General features: G+C 42.5%; 1 protein-coding gene across 1 annotated transcript in view; it reads right to left on the bottom strand.

Annotated features, from left to right (window-relative positions):
- Positions 1–19,377, bottom strand: part of ATG7 (autophagy related 7) — a 1,524,945-nt gene that overhangs the window by 1,299,194 nt on the left and 206,374 nt on the right. Inside the window, exons 8-9 of the mRNA XM_069206657.1 lie at positions 16,496–16,584; positions 6,745–6,866 (exon numbers count right to left, since the gene is read on the bottom strand). Coding sequence (XP_069062758.1) covers positions 6,745–6,866; positions 16,496–16,584 — 211 coding nt within the window. The remainder of the gene's footprint in view (positions 1–6,744; positions 6,867–16,495; positions 16,585–19,377) is intronic.

Here is a 19,377-nt window from a genome sequence, read left to right as displayed (position 1 = left end):
ACAAATAACAAGCATTCCTCTCATCACCTCATATGTGTTTCATATTGTTAGAGGCCATAGAAAAGTATTTGGTTACATGTAATTTCACAGATTACGTCGTAGGTATGGGTTATGGTGTTAGTCACCCACACTTTACTGTGATGGGTCTTATTAGGCCCTATTGAGAGGTGCTGTATATTGTTTTACCAACTGTAATTTTGTAGATATTTGTAACTTTAAGAATGTCTGCCTGATGGTTCCCAACTTCTGCACACTTCTGTAGGCCTTGGTTGTTTATACTGTCAAGCCAATGGTAAAGGGTAAAGGCTTTATCAGTTCACTGGGTAAAATATGTAAATTACTTTCAATTGAAAAGTTATCACAAAGCAAATACGCCTTACTCATTGTGTAAAGTATGTGAAGTATGTAAAATATGTAAAGTATGTAAAGGTAAACTGCTTTTCCAAATAAATTATTATTATACTGTGCTAAAGACTGTAAGCATACATTTTGTTATGTGGGATCTTGCATATCACTGTAATATGCAACTGGTTTGGTGCTGGAGCTCCATCTGAACAAACCAAGGAAATAGACAATTTGAACTCTGGTAATCTCTTAGTCTCTATAGCAGGGATTTTGTATTGCTTTCACATCTGTATTTATACATACTTGTAATTGTATTTTGGTATACCTGATGGTTGCCTTGTGGGAAGGCTATTGAACAAACAGCAGGTCTGGGCTACTTATAGTGACAAGCCAATGCTAAAAATTAGGCTTGATTGTTTATAATGAAAGATTATGATATTTTCACATTTGGATTGTGAAAAGCATATTGTTAGAAATGGGGTCTCCAGTTGGCAGTCGGTTTGCACCCTGTCCAAGTAGGGACCCTCACTCTAGTTAGGATAAGGGAGATACCCACTCAGATAACCCCTGCTCACCCCCTTAGTAGCTTGGCACGAGCAGTCAGGCTTATCTCAGAAGCAATGTGTAAAGCATTTGCACATAACACACAGTAATAAGTGAAAACACTACAAAAAGACACCACACCAGTTTTAGAAAAATAGCCAATATTTATCTATGTAAAACAAGACCAAATATGATAAAAATCCAACATACAGTAATAAAAATATGAATGCTGCAAGATGTACTTAACAATACAGTTCCTTGAAGTCGATTACTCCACCTGGGGCTATCACGGCATCGTGAACAACAAAACCAAAAGTTCAGGCTGGCCTCGGCGTCGTGGGCCAGCTGCGGTGTCGGGAAGACCCACAACCAGTACCTTGGATTCACAGGGCGTCGTGACCCTCGCAGTGAGCTCCGGAGAGCGGCGTCGCTGGCGTCAGTTCCGGAGTTGGTGCAGGAGTCGTCGGGCCCTTGAAGTCATGCACCTCGGGGATCAAACTCCGGGCTGATGAAATCAGGTGCGCTGGCGGGGATGGCGTCGGGCTGCGGTGCGACGTGGGACAATGCGACGTGCGGTGCCCACAGGTCACGGTGCAGGCAACGGCTCGGTGACAGCATCAAGCGGCGTCGGTGAGACCAGGGCTGCGGTGTGAAGCGGGGCGGTGCAATGTGCGGTGTCCACAGGTCACGCTGCAGGCAGCGGCTGCGTCGCTGCGGAAGCGCTGTCGTCGGTAGGCCCAAGCCAGCGGTGTGGGATGGGACGGTGCTTCGTGACCCTCACGAGCGGTGTCCACAGGCCACGGTGTAGGCAAGGATGCCTGGTGACGACCCTGGAGCCGATGGTGCTGGTGTCGGTGGACCGGGGCTGCGGCGCGGGACTGGACGGTGCTTCGTGCTCCTCACGAGCGGTGTCCACAGGCCACTGTGCAGGCAGTGGCACCAGTGTCAGCAGGAGCGACGTCGTCGGGGATGCCCAGGCTGTGGTGTGAGCAGGTGACGCCGGAGTGTGGGGCCCTCAGGTCGCGGTGCGAGCAGCGGCTCGGTGAAGTCGTCCGATGACGGCGTCGGTGAGACTGGGGCCACGGTGCAAAGCGGGGGCAATGCGACTCCGTGCGGCGTCGGCAGGCCACTGGCGTCGTCGCAGTGGTCTCTCCTCTTGAACAGCACAAAACACACAGTTCCCAGTGCTGCAGGTCGAGGAAACTGAAGTCTTTGGTGTCCCTGAGACTTCCAACAGGAGGCAAGCTCTACTCCAATCCCTTGGAGAATTTTCTCAAGCAGGACACACAGCAAAGTTCAACCTTTGCACTCTTTTCAGGCAGAAGCAGCAACTGCAGGCCAGTCCAGCAAAGCAACACAGCAAAGGGACAGTACTCCTCCTTCAGCTCTTCTCCTGGGCAGAGGTTCCTTTTGATTCCAGAAAGATTCTAAAAGTCTGGGGTTTTGGGTCTGCTTCTTATACCTAGTTCTAACTTTGAAGTTTGCAAACTTCAAAGCAAAGTCTCAAGTGTTTGCAAGATCCTTCCTTGTCCAAGCCAGGCCTCAGACACTCACCAGGGGGTCGGAGACAGCATTGTGTGAGGACAGGCACAGTCCTTTCAGGTGTGAGTGGCCACTCCTCCCCTCCCCATCAGCACAGATGGCTAATTAAGATATGCAGGCTACACCCCAGCCCACTGTGTCACTGTCTAGAGGCGAGGTGTGAACAGCCCAACTGTAAAACTGACCCAGACAGGGAATCCACAAACAGGCAGAGTCACAGAATGGATTAAGTAAGAAAATGCCTACTTTCTAAAAGTGGCATTTTCAAAAGCACAATCTTAAAATCAACTTTACTAAAAGATGTATTTTTAAATTGTGAGCTCAGAGACTCCACATGTCCATCCGCTTCCAAAGGGAATCTACACTTTAATCAGATTTAAAGGTAGCCCCCAAGAGAGGGACAGGCCTTGCAACAGTGAAAAACGAATTTAGCAATATTTCACAGTCAGGACATATAAAACACATTACTATATGTCCTACCTTAACCATACACTGCACCATGCCCTGGGGCCTACCTACGGCCTACCTTTGGGGTGCCTGACATGTAAGAAAAGGGAAGTTTTAGGCCTGGCAAGTGGGTGCACTTGCCAAGTCGAAGTTACAGTCAAAACTGCACACACAGACACTGCAGTGGCAGGTCTGAGACATGATTATAGAGCTACTTATGTGGGTGGCACAACCAGTGCTGCAGGCCCACTAGTAGCATTTGATTTATAGGCCCTGGCACCTCTAGTGCACTTTACTAGGGACTTACTAGTAAATCAAATATGCCAATTATGGATAAACCAGTCCACAGTACAATTTATATGGGGAGCACTTGCATTTTAGCACTGATTAACAGTTGTGAAGTGCGCAGAGACAGTAAACCAGCAAAAACAGAGTCCAAAACCAGGAGGTCAGAAGGCAAAAAGACAGAGGAGACACGCCAAAAAGCTGCCAGGTCTAACACATATGTTAAAGTCAAAAGGCATTTAAGGGTAGATTATTACTCTGTATTAAAGCCATAAGATTGGTATTTTGTTATGTGGTTTCTCACAGATTACCACAGTAGGGAAGAATTTTCTGTCTGGTTACCCCCTCTGAAAAACCATGGGCATAGAACATTTGTAGTGTCAGAATCCTTGTTAGGCTCTGTTAGGAAATATAGGGCCTGATTTAGAGTTTGGTGTATGGGGTTACTCCGTCACAAACATGATGGATATCCCGTCCTCCGTATTACGATCGTAATTTGGAGGACGGGATATCCGTCCTGTTTGTGTTGGAGTAACCCATTCGCCAAACTCTAAAGCAGGCCCAAAGTATTTTCCTTTGCCAATTATAATTGTGTATACTATGTACTTTTATAATTGTAAATCTAATGGTTGCCTTGTGGGAAAGGATATGCTCAGAACAAGATGCCTTAGTTGGTTGTGGTGATAAGCAATTGATTCCAGCTACAGGTCTGATTGGTTCACTAAGAATAGGCATTTAAGGGTGCATTGTTATTTTTCTGCATTAAAGACTACCAATAGTTACTTTTTACACAAATCTCTTCTTACATATATGCCAGAATCCTGATATTAAAAAAAACATCATTAATTAAATATTATATACATCTATATTTATGAATATATATCCATTCTTTGGGTCCACGTTTCCGCCATTGTTCTGCCTGAGTGTCATTTACACTCTGCTTCCAGCGATGACAGCTAGCTGCATGGTGTAATGGTTAAGTCGGCATCAGTCACTGGCTCTTTTCTCCTGTGAATGATGGAATGTTCTGATCACATGTGCACATCCAATCGAAAATGAATGTGCTTCAGTATGAAGGCTCGTTGGCCAGCCCTTTAATTTTGAATGTTCTCTTTTTATAGTTACCCTTTCATTTCTTTGCTTCTGCTCTTTTGATTTTAATGTTTCTTTAGAGGATACTAGAGCTGTCCAGGCAGTGCTAAGGGATTGCTTGTGTGCTGCTCATTTTGTTTGCGGTACACCACATTCCACATGGCCACTTCTTCTAAACTGGAATATCATTAGGGAATGCTGTCCATAGTGTCCGATTGTTTTAAAATCCAAGATGCCAACACGTTCGTTCTAAATGTGGTAGCCAAGCTTGAACTTTAAACAATGACAGACTATTCACAATATCTTTGCAAGGGAGATACCCGCTGCTGTGTTTAATTTTGTTATTGCAATCATATGCACACCATGTTTAAAAGGCAGAATGTTTTCGTTTTTCAAACTTTATTCTTTTAATTTACCATGCATGTGTTGTCGGGTTTGTGTGTATTTTATTGTGTTTGTGTCAGAGGGTAAATGGAGGGGTAAGCCAGTGGATTTATAAATGGATTCACGAGTGCAAAGTTGAGTGACACAGTGCTTATATGATGTCTTATTTACTGTCTACATCCATCAGTGACACAAAGGGCACTTTTATTCATAAGCCAGACCTATTGCATTGCAAATGCAAGTTAAGAGGTATAACGGTCTTACATATATTTATGGAGCATTTTGTGCACATGTATTGTAGCAGGGCCACTTGAGTTATGCAATTTTTTTTAGATGCAGAGTTTTCTACACAATTGGACTTACCAAACTCTTGATATAATCCACCAACTGCTGCATAGGTTTGCAGATTTCAACAAAAACTTTTTCTAGCTAAAAGGGAACAAATGTTACTTCAAAGGTAAATTGGTCGACTCTCAGTTTTTGTAATCAGGTGGTAAATTGGTATTAATATGGTGAAACCTTGGCTCATATAGCATTAGTGTGCTCAAAGGTAAAAAAAGTTAAATAATACAGCCACTGCATGCAGCTGCATTATGCCGCCCAACTTGCCTTTCCCTGCCGTATACTTTAGTCAACCCTGTCACATAAACTGGCTAATCACTCCTCCATAATTCCAGTGGCTCTTATCATTTGGTAATTTAACAACCTCTTTGATTTGCTTAAGGGAGTTTGTTTTAAACAGTATGATCCAGGTGCAAAGCATGAGTATAAAACACCTTTTCTTGATACATGTGCATGTTCATATCCTAGAATGACCTGAAGGGAAGCACTGATTTGCATGGAGCGTAAAACTGAACAATGGTAATTAAAACACTGATGTATTGCATGTAAATGTTGCAAACTATTCTGGGCCGTTGCCTTACTAGCCTCATAGAATCAAAATAATTCACAATAAAACATGCACACAGAGTGGAGTTTTGGTCTGTTCATCTGCCTCCCCTTCTGAAAAGTAGAGCATATGGCATGAAGCAATGGGTAATGCAACATCAGCCATTGGCTTTCTTGCCTTGTGAGCAATGGCGGTTTTCTAGGTGACAGATGCACATCCCCATAAAAATTAGTGGACTGGTGGGCCAAATACTGTACTTTGCCAATGCTTTTTTATTTTCATTCTCAATCTTTTGTTTAGTCATCCTCGTGTGTCAAGTCTAGGACTTCAGATTACAGTAATTCTCCAGTAGAAAGATTATATGAGATGCTTCATTTTTTAATAATTTTTAATTGCAAGTATATGGCTGCCATGTTTAGGTAGTGATGTCGTTTTTGTTCTTCTCTTGATGGTTTTGGCAAACACTTGCATTGAAAAAGAAAATCATTGCATCAGTGTGCCAAGGCCAGACCTACCGGCTTTACCAATGCTTGCTGGAAACTCTTTTCAGTCTTAGTCTACTGTATCTTCACATTTGTCACATTTGTTCCCAAAAGATACTTTATGGCAATGGGCTCCACCAGGCAGAATTGTCAAACAGCTTTAGATTTGCAGGCCAAGATTGCACTATAAAAGTACATCAGACAGCTACGTCCTTTATCCAACCAGTATCTTTACGTAAAAATAGATTGGATTACATAGACTGCAGCACTGCTGATGCACATTTATTCCATTATTTCTGGAATGTGCCAGCCACTTTTTTGCAACATCATTTGCACCAACAATTGCACTGACCAACTGACAGCTGCAAAGGTCGTTTTAATGCGTGTCAGGGGTTACAAATATAAATGAAAGACTGGACCAGCAATATGAAATCTATGTAATCTGGCAATTTCGGTGTAAAACTATACTAACACTAGAATATGTTTAGTATTCCGACCCAATGTGGTTACTAACCAAAGCTACTACTCTGTGCCACTTAATATCAACACTTACTGAATGCTTGGTCATACCCACACTCTTCTTTGTGTAAATATTGCTTGATGCAGCCACACCAACTAATCCTTGAATCAGATACAATAATGTTTACATTCCTCTAGTGGTCGTCTGAGGTGTGACCTTCTATTAATCCCCATTTCAGGAAAATTAGAACCACATCCTGGCTGCCAGCAAATTACCTGAATCTGGTGCTATGTATGGAAGATTAACTTCAAAGATGATGCTGTGCTTGATATCTCGCACCCCTTGCATGGTCCTGTCTCGGAAGCAGAGCACTTCCACCGAGCGTGGATGGGTACCCCTGTCAAGGCAAAGAGCAACGAAATTAGAAGATCTGGAAAAAGGTCGACTGAAAAATTAGGGTGTAAGCAGTCTTTGCATCAGCTCAAGGAGAATAAATGCACTAACTGGAAATGCGCTTTGACAGTAACGCTTAAAAATGAAAAGTTAAGCATTTAGAATATCCACTTCACTGCCTTTTAAATGAACAATCCCTGTATCAGACAAATGGCACCTTATTTACCTTGACATCACAGACTAGGATCTCAAAAGTACCAAATTTACTACAAACAAGATAATTAATAATGATATGATGGCAGAAAGACATCATTATAACATCTTTTGTTATTAACATTCTTACTACTATGCTGTTCGCACTAGCCTACATGAAAACAAATAGGGACACACTCAAGTGTAAATACTCCCTATTCCCCCACGGGCAAACAGCAGTCTTTCAGATATGAGTCTTTCAGCAGCGATGGATTCTCCGCTATGGCGGAGGAGCGTCGCTCCCCACGCCAGTAGCAGGCACTGCAAACCTTTAACAACAAACTAAGTTTATTATCCTTTTGTTGTTAAAGGGATGGGGGATTGGGGATGATGAGGAGGAGTGCACTGTGCACTCCCCCTCAGTGCGCATGTACGTTTGTCTGGGCGTCTCAGGCCGGCCTAACACACATGCACACTGTGCTCCCTCCAGTCCAGCCCTGTGTTGCCAGGCTGGAGGGAGCAGGCACAGGCCGGCGCTCCAGCCACTCCTAACGCTGCTCTGAGCAGCGTCACGACTGGTCGCCGTGCAGGCTGGGAGCCTGTGCTGCCTGCTGAGGAGAAGGAGGAGTGGCGGTGCGGCACTCTGTAAGTTTTTTTTCTATTGTTCTATTATTATTATTCTCCCTCCCCTCCCCACTGCACACCACCCCCTATAACCCCCACGAGCTGTGACTGTCTTTCAGACATCACCAAATGTCTCCTTACGTCAGAACCACTTCTCCCCATATGAGACCCATCATCAAGATCTGCCGGAGTAGCACATAATCTTGTGTATCAATCAATCAGGATTTGTAAAACCTAGATAATCACCCGATTGGGTATCCAGGCTCTTGCAGGTCCCGGAGGCTTATTTGATCAGCCAGTATTTGAGGGCCATTCGGAATTCCGAGAGAGAGGTGATGGTGCGTGGGAAGGCTGTTCCAGGTTTTTGCTGCTATGTGAGAGAAGGAGTGTCCTTCAATTCTGCTTCAGTAGATGCAAGGAGTATGGACAAGTGAAAGGGAGATAGAGGATAGTCTTCTCGATGGTTGGTGGAAGCTCAGGCTGTGATTAATTTACACGTGCCCTTGGTTGTGTACAGCCTTGTGTACATGGGTCAGAAGCTTGAATTGGCATCTCTTCTGAATGGGGATCCAGTGGAGTTGCCTGAAGTGGGGTGTGATGTGGATTTGTGGGGGAAGGCTGCAGTGTTCTATATGGTCTGAAGTCTCTGTAGGAGGGGTTCAGTGATTTCTATGTAGAGAGCGTTGCCGTAATCCAGTCGGTGCGTTTCGTGTGTAGGGGCAGCCACTTGACGATCTTACTATGCATGCACAGAGTGAGGAAGGAGGCAGCGTTGATCTCTGATTTAATTGTGAGCTTGTTGTAAATGATGATACAGAGATTTCTGGCATGGTCGGAGGAAGTGGGGGTGCGAGTCCTAGGTCTCACGGCAACCAGGAGTCATTCCATGCGTTGCTGCTGTTGACAAAGATCAGTAATTCCATCTTGTCTGTGTTCAGCTGCAGGCAGTTGTTCTTCATCCAGTCAGCAACGCTTGCCATGCATCAGTGGAAATTGGTTCTGGAGGCTGAGGGGTGGTCGGTGAGTGAGAGGATGAGTTGCGGGTCGTCTGCGTAGGAAACTATGTTGAGACTGTGGGATCTGATGATATTGGCGTTGAAGAGTGTGGGGCTGAGGGATGAGCCCTGGGGGACACTGCAGGTGATCTCCTTGGGTTCAGAGGTGAAAGGTGGGAGGGGGTTCCTCTGGATTCATCCGGTGAAGAAAGAGATGATCCACCTGAGCGCGTCCCCTTGGATGTCGATGTGGTGGAGTCTTTTGGTCAGCATGTGGTGGGAGGCTGACCTAAAATTAGGTCTTAAAGGCTGCCAAGAGGTCAAGGAGGATCAAAGCTGCGGTTTCTCCTCGGTTGAAAAGGGTTTGGATGTTGTCAGTGGCTGTGATCAGGGCAGTTTCCGTGCTGTCATTGCTGTGGAAGCCGGATTTCGAGGCGTTGAGTAGCCAATTCTGCTCCAGGTATGTTATGAGTTGCTTATTGATAATCTTTTCCAGTATCCTCATTGGGTTTGCTGGTGATGGTGGAGGTTTTTTTGAGTAGTAGTCTGACTTCGGCATGTTTCCAGGAATCAGGAAGTATTGTGGTGGTGATAAAGGTGTTGAGCAAGGTGGTGAGTTCCTGGCTGATCTTTTGGTTTCCAAGGTTGAAGATGTGGTGCTGCATGAGTCTGCGGTAGCTCTAGAGTGGATGGATTTCATGGTGGAGGTGATGTCCTGGGTGGACAGGATGTTCCAGGTGGTTGGTTTGTGTCAGTTACGGTGATGGTGTATCTGTCGAGGAAATCCCTAGGTGTGGGTCGAAGTTACTGTATATGGTTGCGATCTTGTCATGGAAGAAGTGGGCAAGGTTGTTGCACAGCTTTTGTGAGGCTGTGATGTTGTTTTCGATGGCAGCCGGTTTGGAGAATTCTTTAGCAATGTTGAAAAGTTCCTTGCTGTTGTTGGCGCTGGTTTCGATGTGTGCTGCAAGGGCGGTCTTCTTCGTTGCCCTTAGTAGGTGGTGGTAGAGGTTGGGGAAGTCTTGAAGGCTGCTCTGTCGCAGGTGTCTTGCTGGTGCACCATCACCTTTCCAGCAGTTTGTTGTCTTGTTTCGATGTTCTGAGTTCTTCGGTGTACCAGCTGGCCTTTTGGAGGATTTTCTCTAGATGTTGCTCTTAATGGGGACGATACCCTCCACCACAAATTGTCTAGCTCAGGAAAACTCAATCTGAAAGGTACAGCACTATTAAACAAATCAAGAGGCTCTGCCTAAACTGAAAACTCAGCATGCAGAGGTGTAAAAACGTTTCTTTAAAAATGTTTAAAAAGACAATAATGAAACAAAAAATGATTTTGCAACACGAAAAGTTGCAACAATTTGCAAATGGGCAATTGTGACAAAACAACCCAAGGGGAAAAAGGAATGATAAAAATAAATGAAGTCACTTAGGGACATTCAGACTACAATAGACTAGTGCAAAAAATACTACTAAGAGGCAGGAGTAAGAAATTAAAAGGAGAAAGGAGCCAGCAGATATGTCCCAACAAATATGAGGGACAGTGTAGAGATGGGTTTCTGGGTCGCAGAATATGGTGGAAAATGATTTTTCTATGACTTGGATTAAGTCAGCACAGTTTGTCTTGCCAAATTTATTTGAGTTTTTCTTTTGCAGTCAAACATCCTCCATTAGATTTGATTTCACGCTTGTGATTTATTTGGGCAATTTTATTTTATGGACACACAGAAGACAAAGAATCACTTCATGAGATATGAAGGTCACTATCAGGGTATTCTTCTACAGTGAGTGGCTAAGCCCTTTGGCATTGGCCCCTTCAAGGTTACCTTGGGAAACCTCTGTTAGTGTACTGATGAGTAAATGATTCAGGGGAGGACTAGGCCTCTAAAGTTACTTGAGCAGGGAGGCCTACACAGGGTGGCTACACAGAATCATCTTCTAGAGTAGTGGTTCTTAAAGTTTTTACTTCTGTGATCCCCGACTTAATCATTACGGGAGCAGGGGGACCACGAGTGAATCACTGTTGGAATCCTGGTCCCTCACTGAGTCACTACTGAAGGCAGAGGACCCTTACCTAAGTGTTTTCAATAATTTGAATTGCAAAACAATACACCAAAAAATAAAGAAACAAGCATTTATCACATACACAAATGATTAACTGTTTATTTTAATTCTGAAACAAATATAAGAAATCTAAATTTTAATAGGAAGGACTGTGCTTTTCTAAATTCAACTGAGGCCACTCATTGTTCACACTGTATTCTGTTTGATGCACTTGCTCCAACAATCAAACTGTGCATACTAACGTAAATGTTATCTTTCGATTTCAAATTCATTCACATATACTGAACGTTTTAACATTTTCAATTGTAACTTTTGCTTTGCTTTATTTAAAAACACTTTATTAATCTGTAAATAATATTTCATTTTCTAAGCAGTCGCAAACCCACAATGTAGGGTTTGCAGACCCCAAAGGGTATGTGGACCACCGGTTAAGAATCACTGTTCTAGAGTCTTGTCTGGATTCCAACTCCTGCTTCCTGCCACCAAATATCAACTGGGCTCTCCACTAAATATTTCAGTAAATAAAAAGATACAGAGGTTAGCAGTTGGCCTTGATGCCTGACTCTTAGGCTCATGCACATATTGCTTATGATTCCTTCATCCGGGGTAATGCTAGTGTCCACTCCAGGGGCTGCCCCCATGGAAATATAGAGCTGGATTTCAGAATCTTCACACTGGGTAAGTCATGGTTCTAATTTCCCAAGTCGGTCAGTGCATACATACATGCTTACTCATACACTGGAAGAATCAGAAGCAATTTTAAGAGAAAACATCTCAAAGATCTCCAGAGTTCTTTTAATTTGAAAATACTGTTGAGATTTCAAGAAGCCTTCAAATCCTTCTTCACAAACTACTTTCGATAGATTGAGACAAAGCCCCTTTCACTCTGTTAGCTTCATTCAAGAGAGATGTAGCAGTTGTACTGTTTGAAACAGGTCTGGAATTTTGCTGGGATGCCTCTAATGTGGGACGGGTTTCTATGCAAGTGTCCTTCTTCCAGCTTTTATCACAGTTAATGGTAGTTTCCTTTGGAGTGTTTTGTTGAATTTGCTCTGGAGTTTTAGAACTTTTTTGTTGCTTAAGAGTTTGTAAGGTTCGTGGAACCTGCACTGCAAACAGGGCTGTAGTATAAATCCAACCAGAAGTAGTATTCTAATACAACTAGTGGCATATAAATACTGCAACCAATATAATCAATAATAACCAATGAGGCTGCAGGCAGAGGCAACAATCACAGGGAACAGCATATAAAACAGATGCAACTCCTGAGTGAAACAGTGAACACTAAGGCCTATTTTGTGAGGATTACTAAGTACAAAATGTATCCACCAACATAAGTAACTAAATCGTCTTGAGAGGGAATTTCACTCTCTCTGTCAATGACAGAGGAGTGGGAATAGAGTGGAGAAATGGAGGCCATTGGTGCTTGTTGCTGGAGTGTCACTGCTGCTCTGGTTACGATGTGGCTCAGGTGTCCTTCCTCTCCCTGCTTGCTAGAAAGGCTCCAGGGCATGATAGGCCTAGAGTTGCAAATCATTTGGGCCCTCTATCAGAGCCCTCTAAAGGGGCAGGGTTGGTTCATATTGCTCTTTTCAAGCTACCTTGAGCGCACACACACAGCCTTTACCTGCAAGATGTGCTGGGTTTCCCATGAGGGCTCATGTTTGGTTGGACAGAGTATTGTCAGACTCTCGTTTAGTAAAAAGACTGCTGGATTTGGTGCAGTGGCACCACGAGTATGGGAGACTGAGTCCGATCCCACATCATGTGACAGCTGTCAGACTAACCCTTTCAGCTAGCTAGCAGCACCTCAACAAAACCAAAGGTAGAAGTGATTTGTGGCAGCTTAATGCACGACATTCAGACTCCTCAGGGAAGTCGTAGTCATACCCCTTTTTCTCTGTAATACAAGTTTCATACATGCAAAGACAAACAGAAGCAGAATTTTGCTTCAATAGGTTTTATTGAAGCAACTGCGTTCCATGTAAAAATTGTGAGGATAATGAAACACAACACTATTACAGCGGTGACCAGGAAAGGGAAACACAGAAAAAGTCCCACCATATTGTTACAGTAGCATTCCTAATATCCCTACCTACACCACTAAGTTTCTACATGAGAGCAAACAGCGGTGGTAGCCATAATCTGCCCTTCTAGTACAGGGAGGGAAACTCAAACCCCATACCTGTGTTAGAGGTAACAAAGAGGTCTATTAGTCTGCTGGCAGACCTCCCACATAGAGAAAAAGGAAGTGTGAGGTTTTGACAGAAACTGCGACAATGTGCAGCATGAGATGGCAAACTGGCTGGAATGTCCCCTCTAAGTTTGTGGGGGAAGCATGTTGTTTAATAATAAAACATCATGTTGTTCTGAGAACTGCAATGATGTGACAAAACGTATTATTCTGTGAAGGGTAGACATTGTACTCTCTGAACTGGCAATACCCGGTAAATAATTGTGTACAGCCTTGGAGTGAGCACAGGATGAAATGTCATGCAGAGAAATTAATAACAATTCTGTCTGGCCCGGGGCAACTGATATAAAATAAAATATTGTCACTAAAATGAAGCCTTGCTAAAATAATAGGAGGAATAAAATGACAAGTGACTAGATGAGAGGGAACAGGCCTCACAGGTCCAAGCTAAAATAAATGTGCCTACATAAGTGCTAAAATAACCTCATAACTGTAAGTAAGCTCACCACCCATTTCTGGGGATAGCTGTTCTCCCTTATCAGTAAACCAATGCATTTCACAGGTACACAGTCTACCTCCGAATCATTTTCTATCAAGGTGTACACACACAAACACACACATGTAGGCACATATACACATACAATGACTAAGGTCCTGATTTAGAGTTTGACGGATGGGGCTACTCCCTCACAAATATGACAGATATCCTGTTCGCCGTATTATGATTCCATTATATCACATGGACATCCTAGTATGGTGGACAGAATATCTGTAACATCTGTGAGGAAGTAACCCATCTGCCAAACTCTAAATCAGGCCCTAAATGTTTATATGCATTGAGCCCTGACATGTACAACATGTACTTTGAAGAAGTGTAGTGACAATAGCATTTTCAGTCATTTACCCATTTATAATAGATTCACATTGGGCTCACATTACATTCCTTTGAGTGGTTGGTCCCACTGATTGTCAATAGAAACATTCAGGTCTGTTTAAAGCATGTCCCTGGGTTAATTTCCTGATGTCAACACTGTCATGAATGCTATAATGCTCTCATTGATTTTACAGAGTTACTTTGCAGTCCTTGATCTTGGTCTACATCATGGAAGATTAACATCCCATAAGTAACTTCAGGCCTGATTTAGATCTCAGAGGACGGGTGAGTGACTTGCGACAGAGTAACCCCTCCACTGAGACCTAAATCAGGACCTTTAGATTTGCTAGGACCGATTGAATTCTAGTGCCACTAAATAGGTAGCCACGATACAGCAGAGGAATAGTGCAAATGCATGTCTTTGTGGCGTTGTTAGCCCATCTGAACACCCAAATACCTTTCCTAAAGTGGATAATGGGGTCTTCCCGAGGGAGACTAAATACAGCATGTTGTTCAACTATACAATGCAAAGTGTCTGCCTCAGTTGAGGTGGGACCTGGGAGGATAAGCTCTGAAAGCTGTGAGATGCTTACTTAAGGCAAAATAGCATTGCCTTAAACAAACTCATATTTAACGCACATTCCAATTTGGCACCATATGTTAGGACAGTCTTTCAGTACATAAATGATACGCCAAAAGTTATTTGGGCAATTGGCAGTACTAACTTATCTACGAGCTAACCACTTTGATATAGAGGGTGAGAATTTCTCTTTTTGATGTTGAGTGCTCTGTAGTCCAAACAGAAACAAAATTCAGCGTGATCCACTTCAAAGACAAGTGACACTGTGCTTTCCAATGGAATTCATGTTTAGCATTTTCACCACATCATCCTTAATACTGCCCCTCATGTTGTTGATATCCTGTGAACATTGTGTTTCAAGAAATACTTTTCCCATTACGGATGTGATGAACCAATCAATTTGTTAGATCTGTTCAGAGTGAACAAGCCAGAGAACCGTTGCAGCAAATGCAAGTAGTATCTCTGTTCTAGGGACAGAGTTGCTCATTGCACAAGCCATTCTTTTTTATAACCCGTACTGAAGGCTTCTTACACTTCCTCTCTAGCTTTCATTTCAAGTAGCACCTTCTAAGCAAAGCTGCAGTGGACGTTAAAAGTATTGACTTGCAAGCATGTGTAGCATTTCTTGAGTGTTTGAATCAAGGGAGTGTACCATGTTAATCATTTTTTGAGCAAAACCATTTTCACAACATTTTTCCATATAAGACCGGTACCTAACACTACACAATCCAAATCTTCTGAACAGGCTTGTTTTGAACATGGTGGACTCCTGACAACACATAGTCAAAACGGGACTGGTTTCCAGGTTCTTAGAAATATTTTTCATGTACATTACATGTCAATTTTAAAGTGAAGGAAATGGGCAAATCACTCAACAGCTCAGAGGTTCCCTTTCTACCTTTCCTCCACAAAATCTCAGCAGACTTTTTACATGCTTCCCAAACATCATCTTGAACATTCTTCTCAGTTAATCAAAGAGCAGGAATGGTAGGATGAAATTCCACATACTTTCTCATTTGCCCTTACAGGCTAATAATCGTGTATTTGAGGAGCATTTTTGAACATTTCTGGAAGCCCATTGTTCTGGGATGGAAAGAGATGGAAAGCACATAGCCACTCCAAACAGATGCAACATACTCTAATTGAAGCAAACACAGTTGGTTACCTTTTCCATGTCAGATTCAAATCCCTTAGAGCACCCTACTTATACAAAGATGATAATCCATCTTGTGGTTCCATCAGGGTTATTGAAAAGTACAGATTTTCACGATATAGTTGCATGATTTACAACATGGACATTGGCCATGATACATTTTTGATGTGAACTTGTTCTAGGGTCTCAGTAGCACCCAATAGGGACCCCATCCTTTTCAGAGATATTACCATTAGCAGTATTTGTTTTGGTTATATTTTAGGTAACTGGTGGAGTATTGGATGTGACCACAGCTACAATCCAAGGGCCAGACTGTAAACCCTTCACCACATTTAAATAACATTCCACTCTGAACCAAAATTTCCCTATTTCTTGGCTTTTCAACACCTATAAAGGCAGCAGAAACTGCATTCATTTTGTGAGATTAATATGCTAGTCTAACTTCCGTCTGAGACTATATGATAAAATGTAACCTTTCTAAAATATTTAAGGACATAATCTCACCAGTCACTGATGGGAAACTAATAAAGTTGTTCCTGCTGCCTCGCACCCTTGAACTCTGCGCAGGCTAGCTACTCTACTTCCAAAGGGCTTTCCCTTACAGGATACACAATTCTTTTGAGGTGTGGCTGTGAAACCGTTCAGTACCCACGCTCACCTTAGCCTCCCTTTAAAAATGTTGATTTTGTGGTTCTTCCTGAAAGTTATGGCATATAGATACTGCATCCTAGGGGGAGTACACCAATTTCTGCAGAGCCTTGAGGGTTTTATTCTGTGATATTGCCTTGGCATGCCTATCAGCTTTCTGCAAAACCGCTCTATTATCTGTCACCTTGCTATCCACCAGGTCTGGTGCAACTCAGGAAAGATCAGAAAGAAATGAAGACTTAAAAGCAACCTGTCAATAGTTTAAAAAAAGAATCGAATCTCACTCCTAAAAATCAAAATATAAAAATATACCTTTTAAATGCTGCCAGAACCAATAAGTTTCGCAATGGCCATCCTGGGTACTTGGATAAAGTGCATGGATCATAAACACCAACAGTTACCTAAAATATAAATAAATCATAAGAGTTACTATTACAATTATCAGTACATTTCGAGTTAAAAAAAAGTGCAGAATCAAATAGTTTTGGTAGCTGCATAGGATGCATCAAATGTATGAGATCTAGTGAGGCCTGCTGGAAAACCAACCCTGCACAAGCTGTAGACACTCAGCACATTAAGTTAGATAGTCTCTGTATATTTCCACAAGTCTTACTTTTAACGAGGGGACCCTGTGGAAGTGATTACATCTTGACAGTGACTTCCCTATTTTACTTTACTCCCTCTAAATAAGCACTGAGTTCACCTACCATAATGTCCTAGCTTAAAACCAATGAAGTTGAGCTCACAGACACCAATGACAAGGCAAATATTTATATTTGTCATTCCCATCAGTGCTATCATGTCACCGCCTGTGCCACAGGGAGCGTGTCCTTATAGCCAATGAGCTGTGGATCATGATTTAGAATTTTCAAAAGGGCTGCTTCTAAAGCAATTACACATAATACTCACCACATGCCACTTTCCCCATGTCAATTAAGTATCAACCTATATGGAGCAGTACAATGTGAAAATAACAAACAAACAAACTCACAGGAACCACACTGAAAAGAATAGAGGTTCTTCCATCTGTTCTTTGCAAACAACATTGTTCTTATTTGAGAGATTATTAGACCAAGTTTTTAACAATGTCTTCTAGGCAAATGGCAGGATTGTTTCAGTGCTTGGTCTTGTAGTGTGGTCAGTTTTACGTATATTTTGCGCATTAGCTTCAGGCCTTAGGCCTCTGTGCACTTTGCCCTAAATATATTTTATTCATTTGCTAACAGCTTAGAGCCTCTGTGCACTTTGCTCTAAATGCTTTCTATTAGGCTTCGTACTGTTATTTTACAGAATGGCCAGTTCTACGGTGTTGTTTTTTATTCATATCACACTGTTTTGCCTACTTCAGCACTGGAGTTCTTCATAACATATTCACTCTGTGCTTTAGTCAAGGATACAGTCTGGTACATTGCCGATAGACGTGGTAGGAGTCTAGACTTGCCATTCCTGCGTAGGAACATTTTGTGATCACGATGACATGTTAGTTATAAAATCACTTCCTTGTCCCAATACATGCAAGAGGGAGATTCCGACCAGGGAACCACAACTTGACGCTGACTGCCTCGTTGCAGATGCTGAACCAAGATCACAGGCCTTTGCTCAGGTATGAGTGTATCCGTCTCCCTAGTGATACAGAAAGGCAAGCTGAAAGCTTAACATGCTGTGCTCTAAATAGAACAAGCAGAGGGAGAGTAGAAACGGTTAGGAATTATGATAGCTTTATTTCTATGTTTTACTCTCCTGGTTACTATATCAATCCTACTATGTTGTATTGTTCTGGTTATTGCGGCTCACGCCTTAATATCTAAAATACAGTCGTTTTATTAAAACATTATATAAAACTTATACTGTCTTTGGCATTTGTATATGAGACCATATTGTGAATGAGAGTGTTGGTTTGGATCTGAGTGACCACGACTTCCCTGAGAAGTTCCAAAGATGTCATGCGCTCGGCTGCCCAATCATTTCTCCCCCGTGGGAGAAATGAGGCACTGCTAGTTAGCCGGAGCAACAACCGGATTTAGGGTGACAGAGTTCCTTACACGTGGGTCAGACTCAGTCCCCCACACCGTTATCGATCCTACTGCCTAGAAATCCAGTAGTCTCATTTAGGATAATGAGAGCCACGCGACAGTCTCATCCAGTTCATCCATTACTTCCTTTTCTGAAAAAAGGCCATATTGTCCTCAGTGACCCTACAGCAAACATTCCTTAGGATTATTTTATTAACCAGGGATTTTATGCTTAAGTCTTAGATAACTCTAACTTTACTGTCAATTTCACATTTTGTTTCAAAGATTTCTGAGGCATCTACAAGTTTATTTTGCTATGCATCATAAGGGCATGCTGTTGCCTATGTTTACATGATCCTGTTGGACCAGGCATCCTTGGCGTGATCTCCCTCAACTTTTTGCACTCTGACCTATTTTTCTGACTCATTTTTGCTGGCTTTTAGGAATCTGTGCACTTCACCAATGCTGACCAGTGCTAAGGCGCAGAAGCTTTGACCTCTAGAATATAGTAAAATTGGCTTCTCCACAACTGGCATATTTAATTTACCTGTAAGTCCCTAGGAAAGTACACTATATTTGCCCAGGGCCTGTAAATTAAATGCTACTAGTAGAACTGCAGCACTGTTTGTGCCACCCACTATAGTAGTCTTCCAAATATGTTTCAGGCCTGCAATTTCGACCTGGCAAGTGTACCCAGTTGCCAGACCCAAACCTTCCTTTTTATTACACGTAAGGCACCTCTAAGGTAGGCCTTAACTAGCCACAAGGGCAGGGTGCAGTTTATTTAAAACTTTGGAAATGCAATTTTTAGTTTAGCATGTCCAGATAGGGGAAAACTCTTAAATTATTTTTTCACTATTACTTCATCTATCGGTTTTATAGGATAGCATTGGATTACCTTAAAACATCTTTTTAAGTGTAATTTCGAATTGGGAAGAGATAGAGACCTGTAGTTTGGTGTACCCCGGACACACAATTTAAAATCACAACTTATGGTGAAGTTGGATTTTAAATTGTTAGTATGCAAAAGCCACTTTTAGAAAGTTGGCATTTTCTTACCTTAAGCCGTTCTGTGCCTTAGCCCGTCTCAGAAAACAAGCATGGGTTAGGCTGGGTGACAGCCACACTTTGTAAATTCCCTCTAGACAGTCACAAACACAGAACACTCAGCTACATCTACAT

The sequence above is a fragment of the Pleurodeles waltl genome, chromosome 9 (assembly GCF_031143425.1).
Source record: "Pleurodeles waltl isolate 20211129_DDA chromosome 9, aPleWal1.hap1.20221129, whole genome shotgun sequence".
NCBI classification, from domain to species: Eukaryota; Metazoa; Chordata; class Amphibia; order Caudata; family Salamandridae; genus Pleurodeles; species Pleurodeles waltl.
Note: the sequence above shows the minus strand (reverse complement) of the source record. Positions and strands in the feature narration are given on the sequence as shown.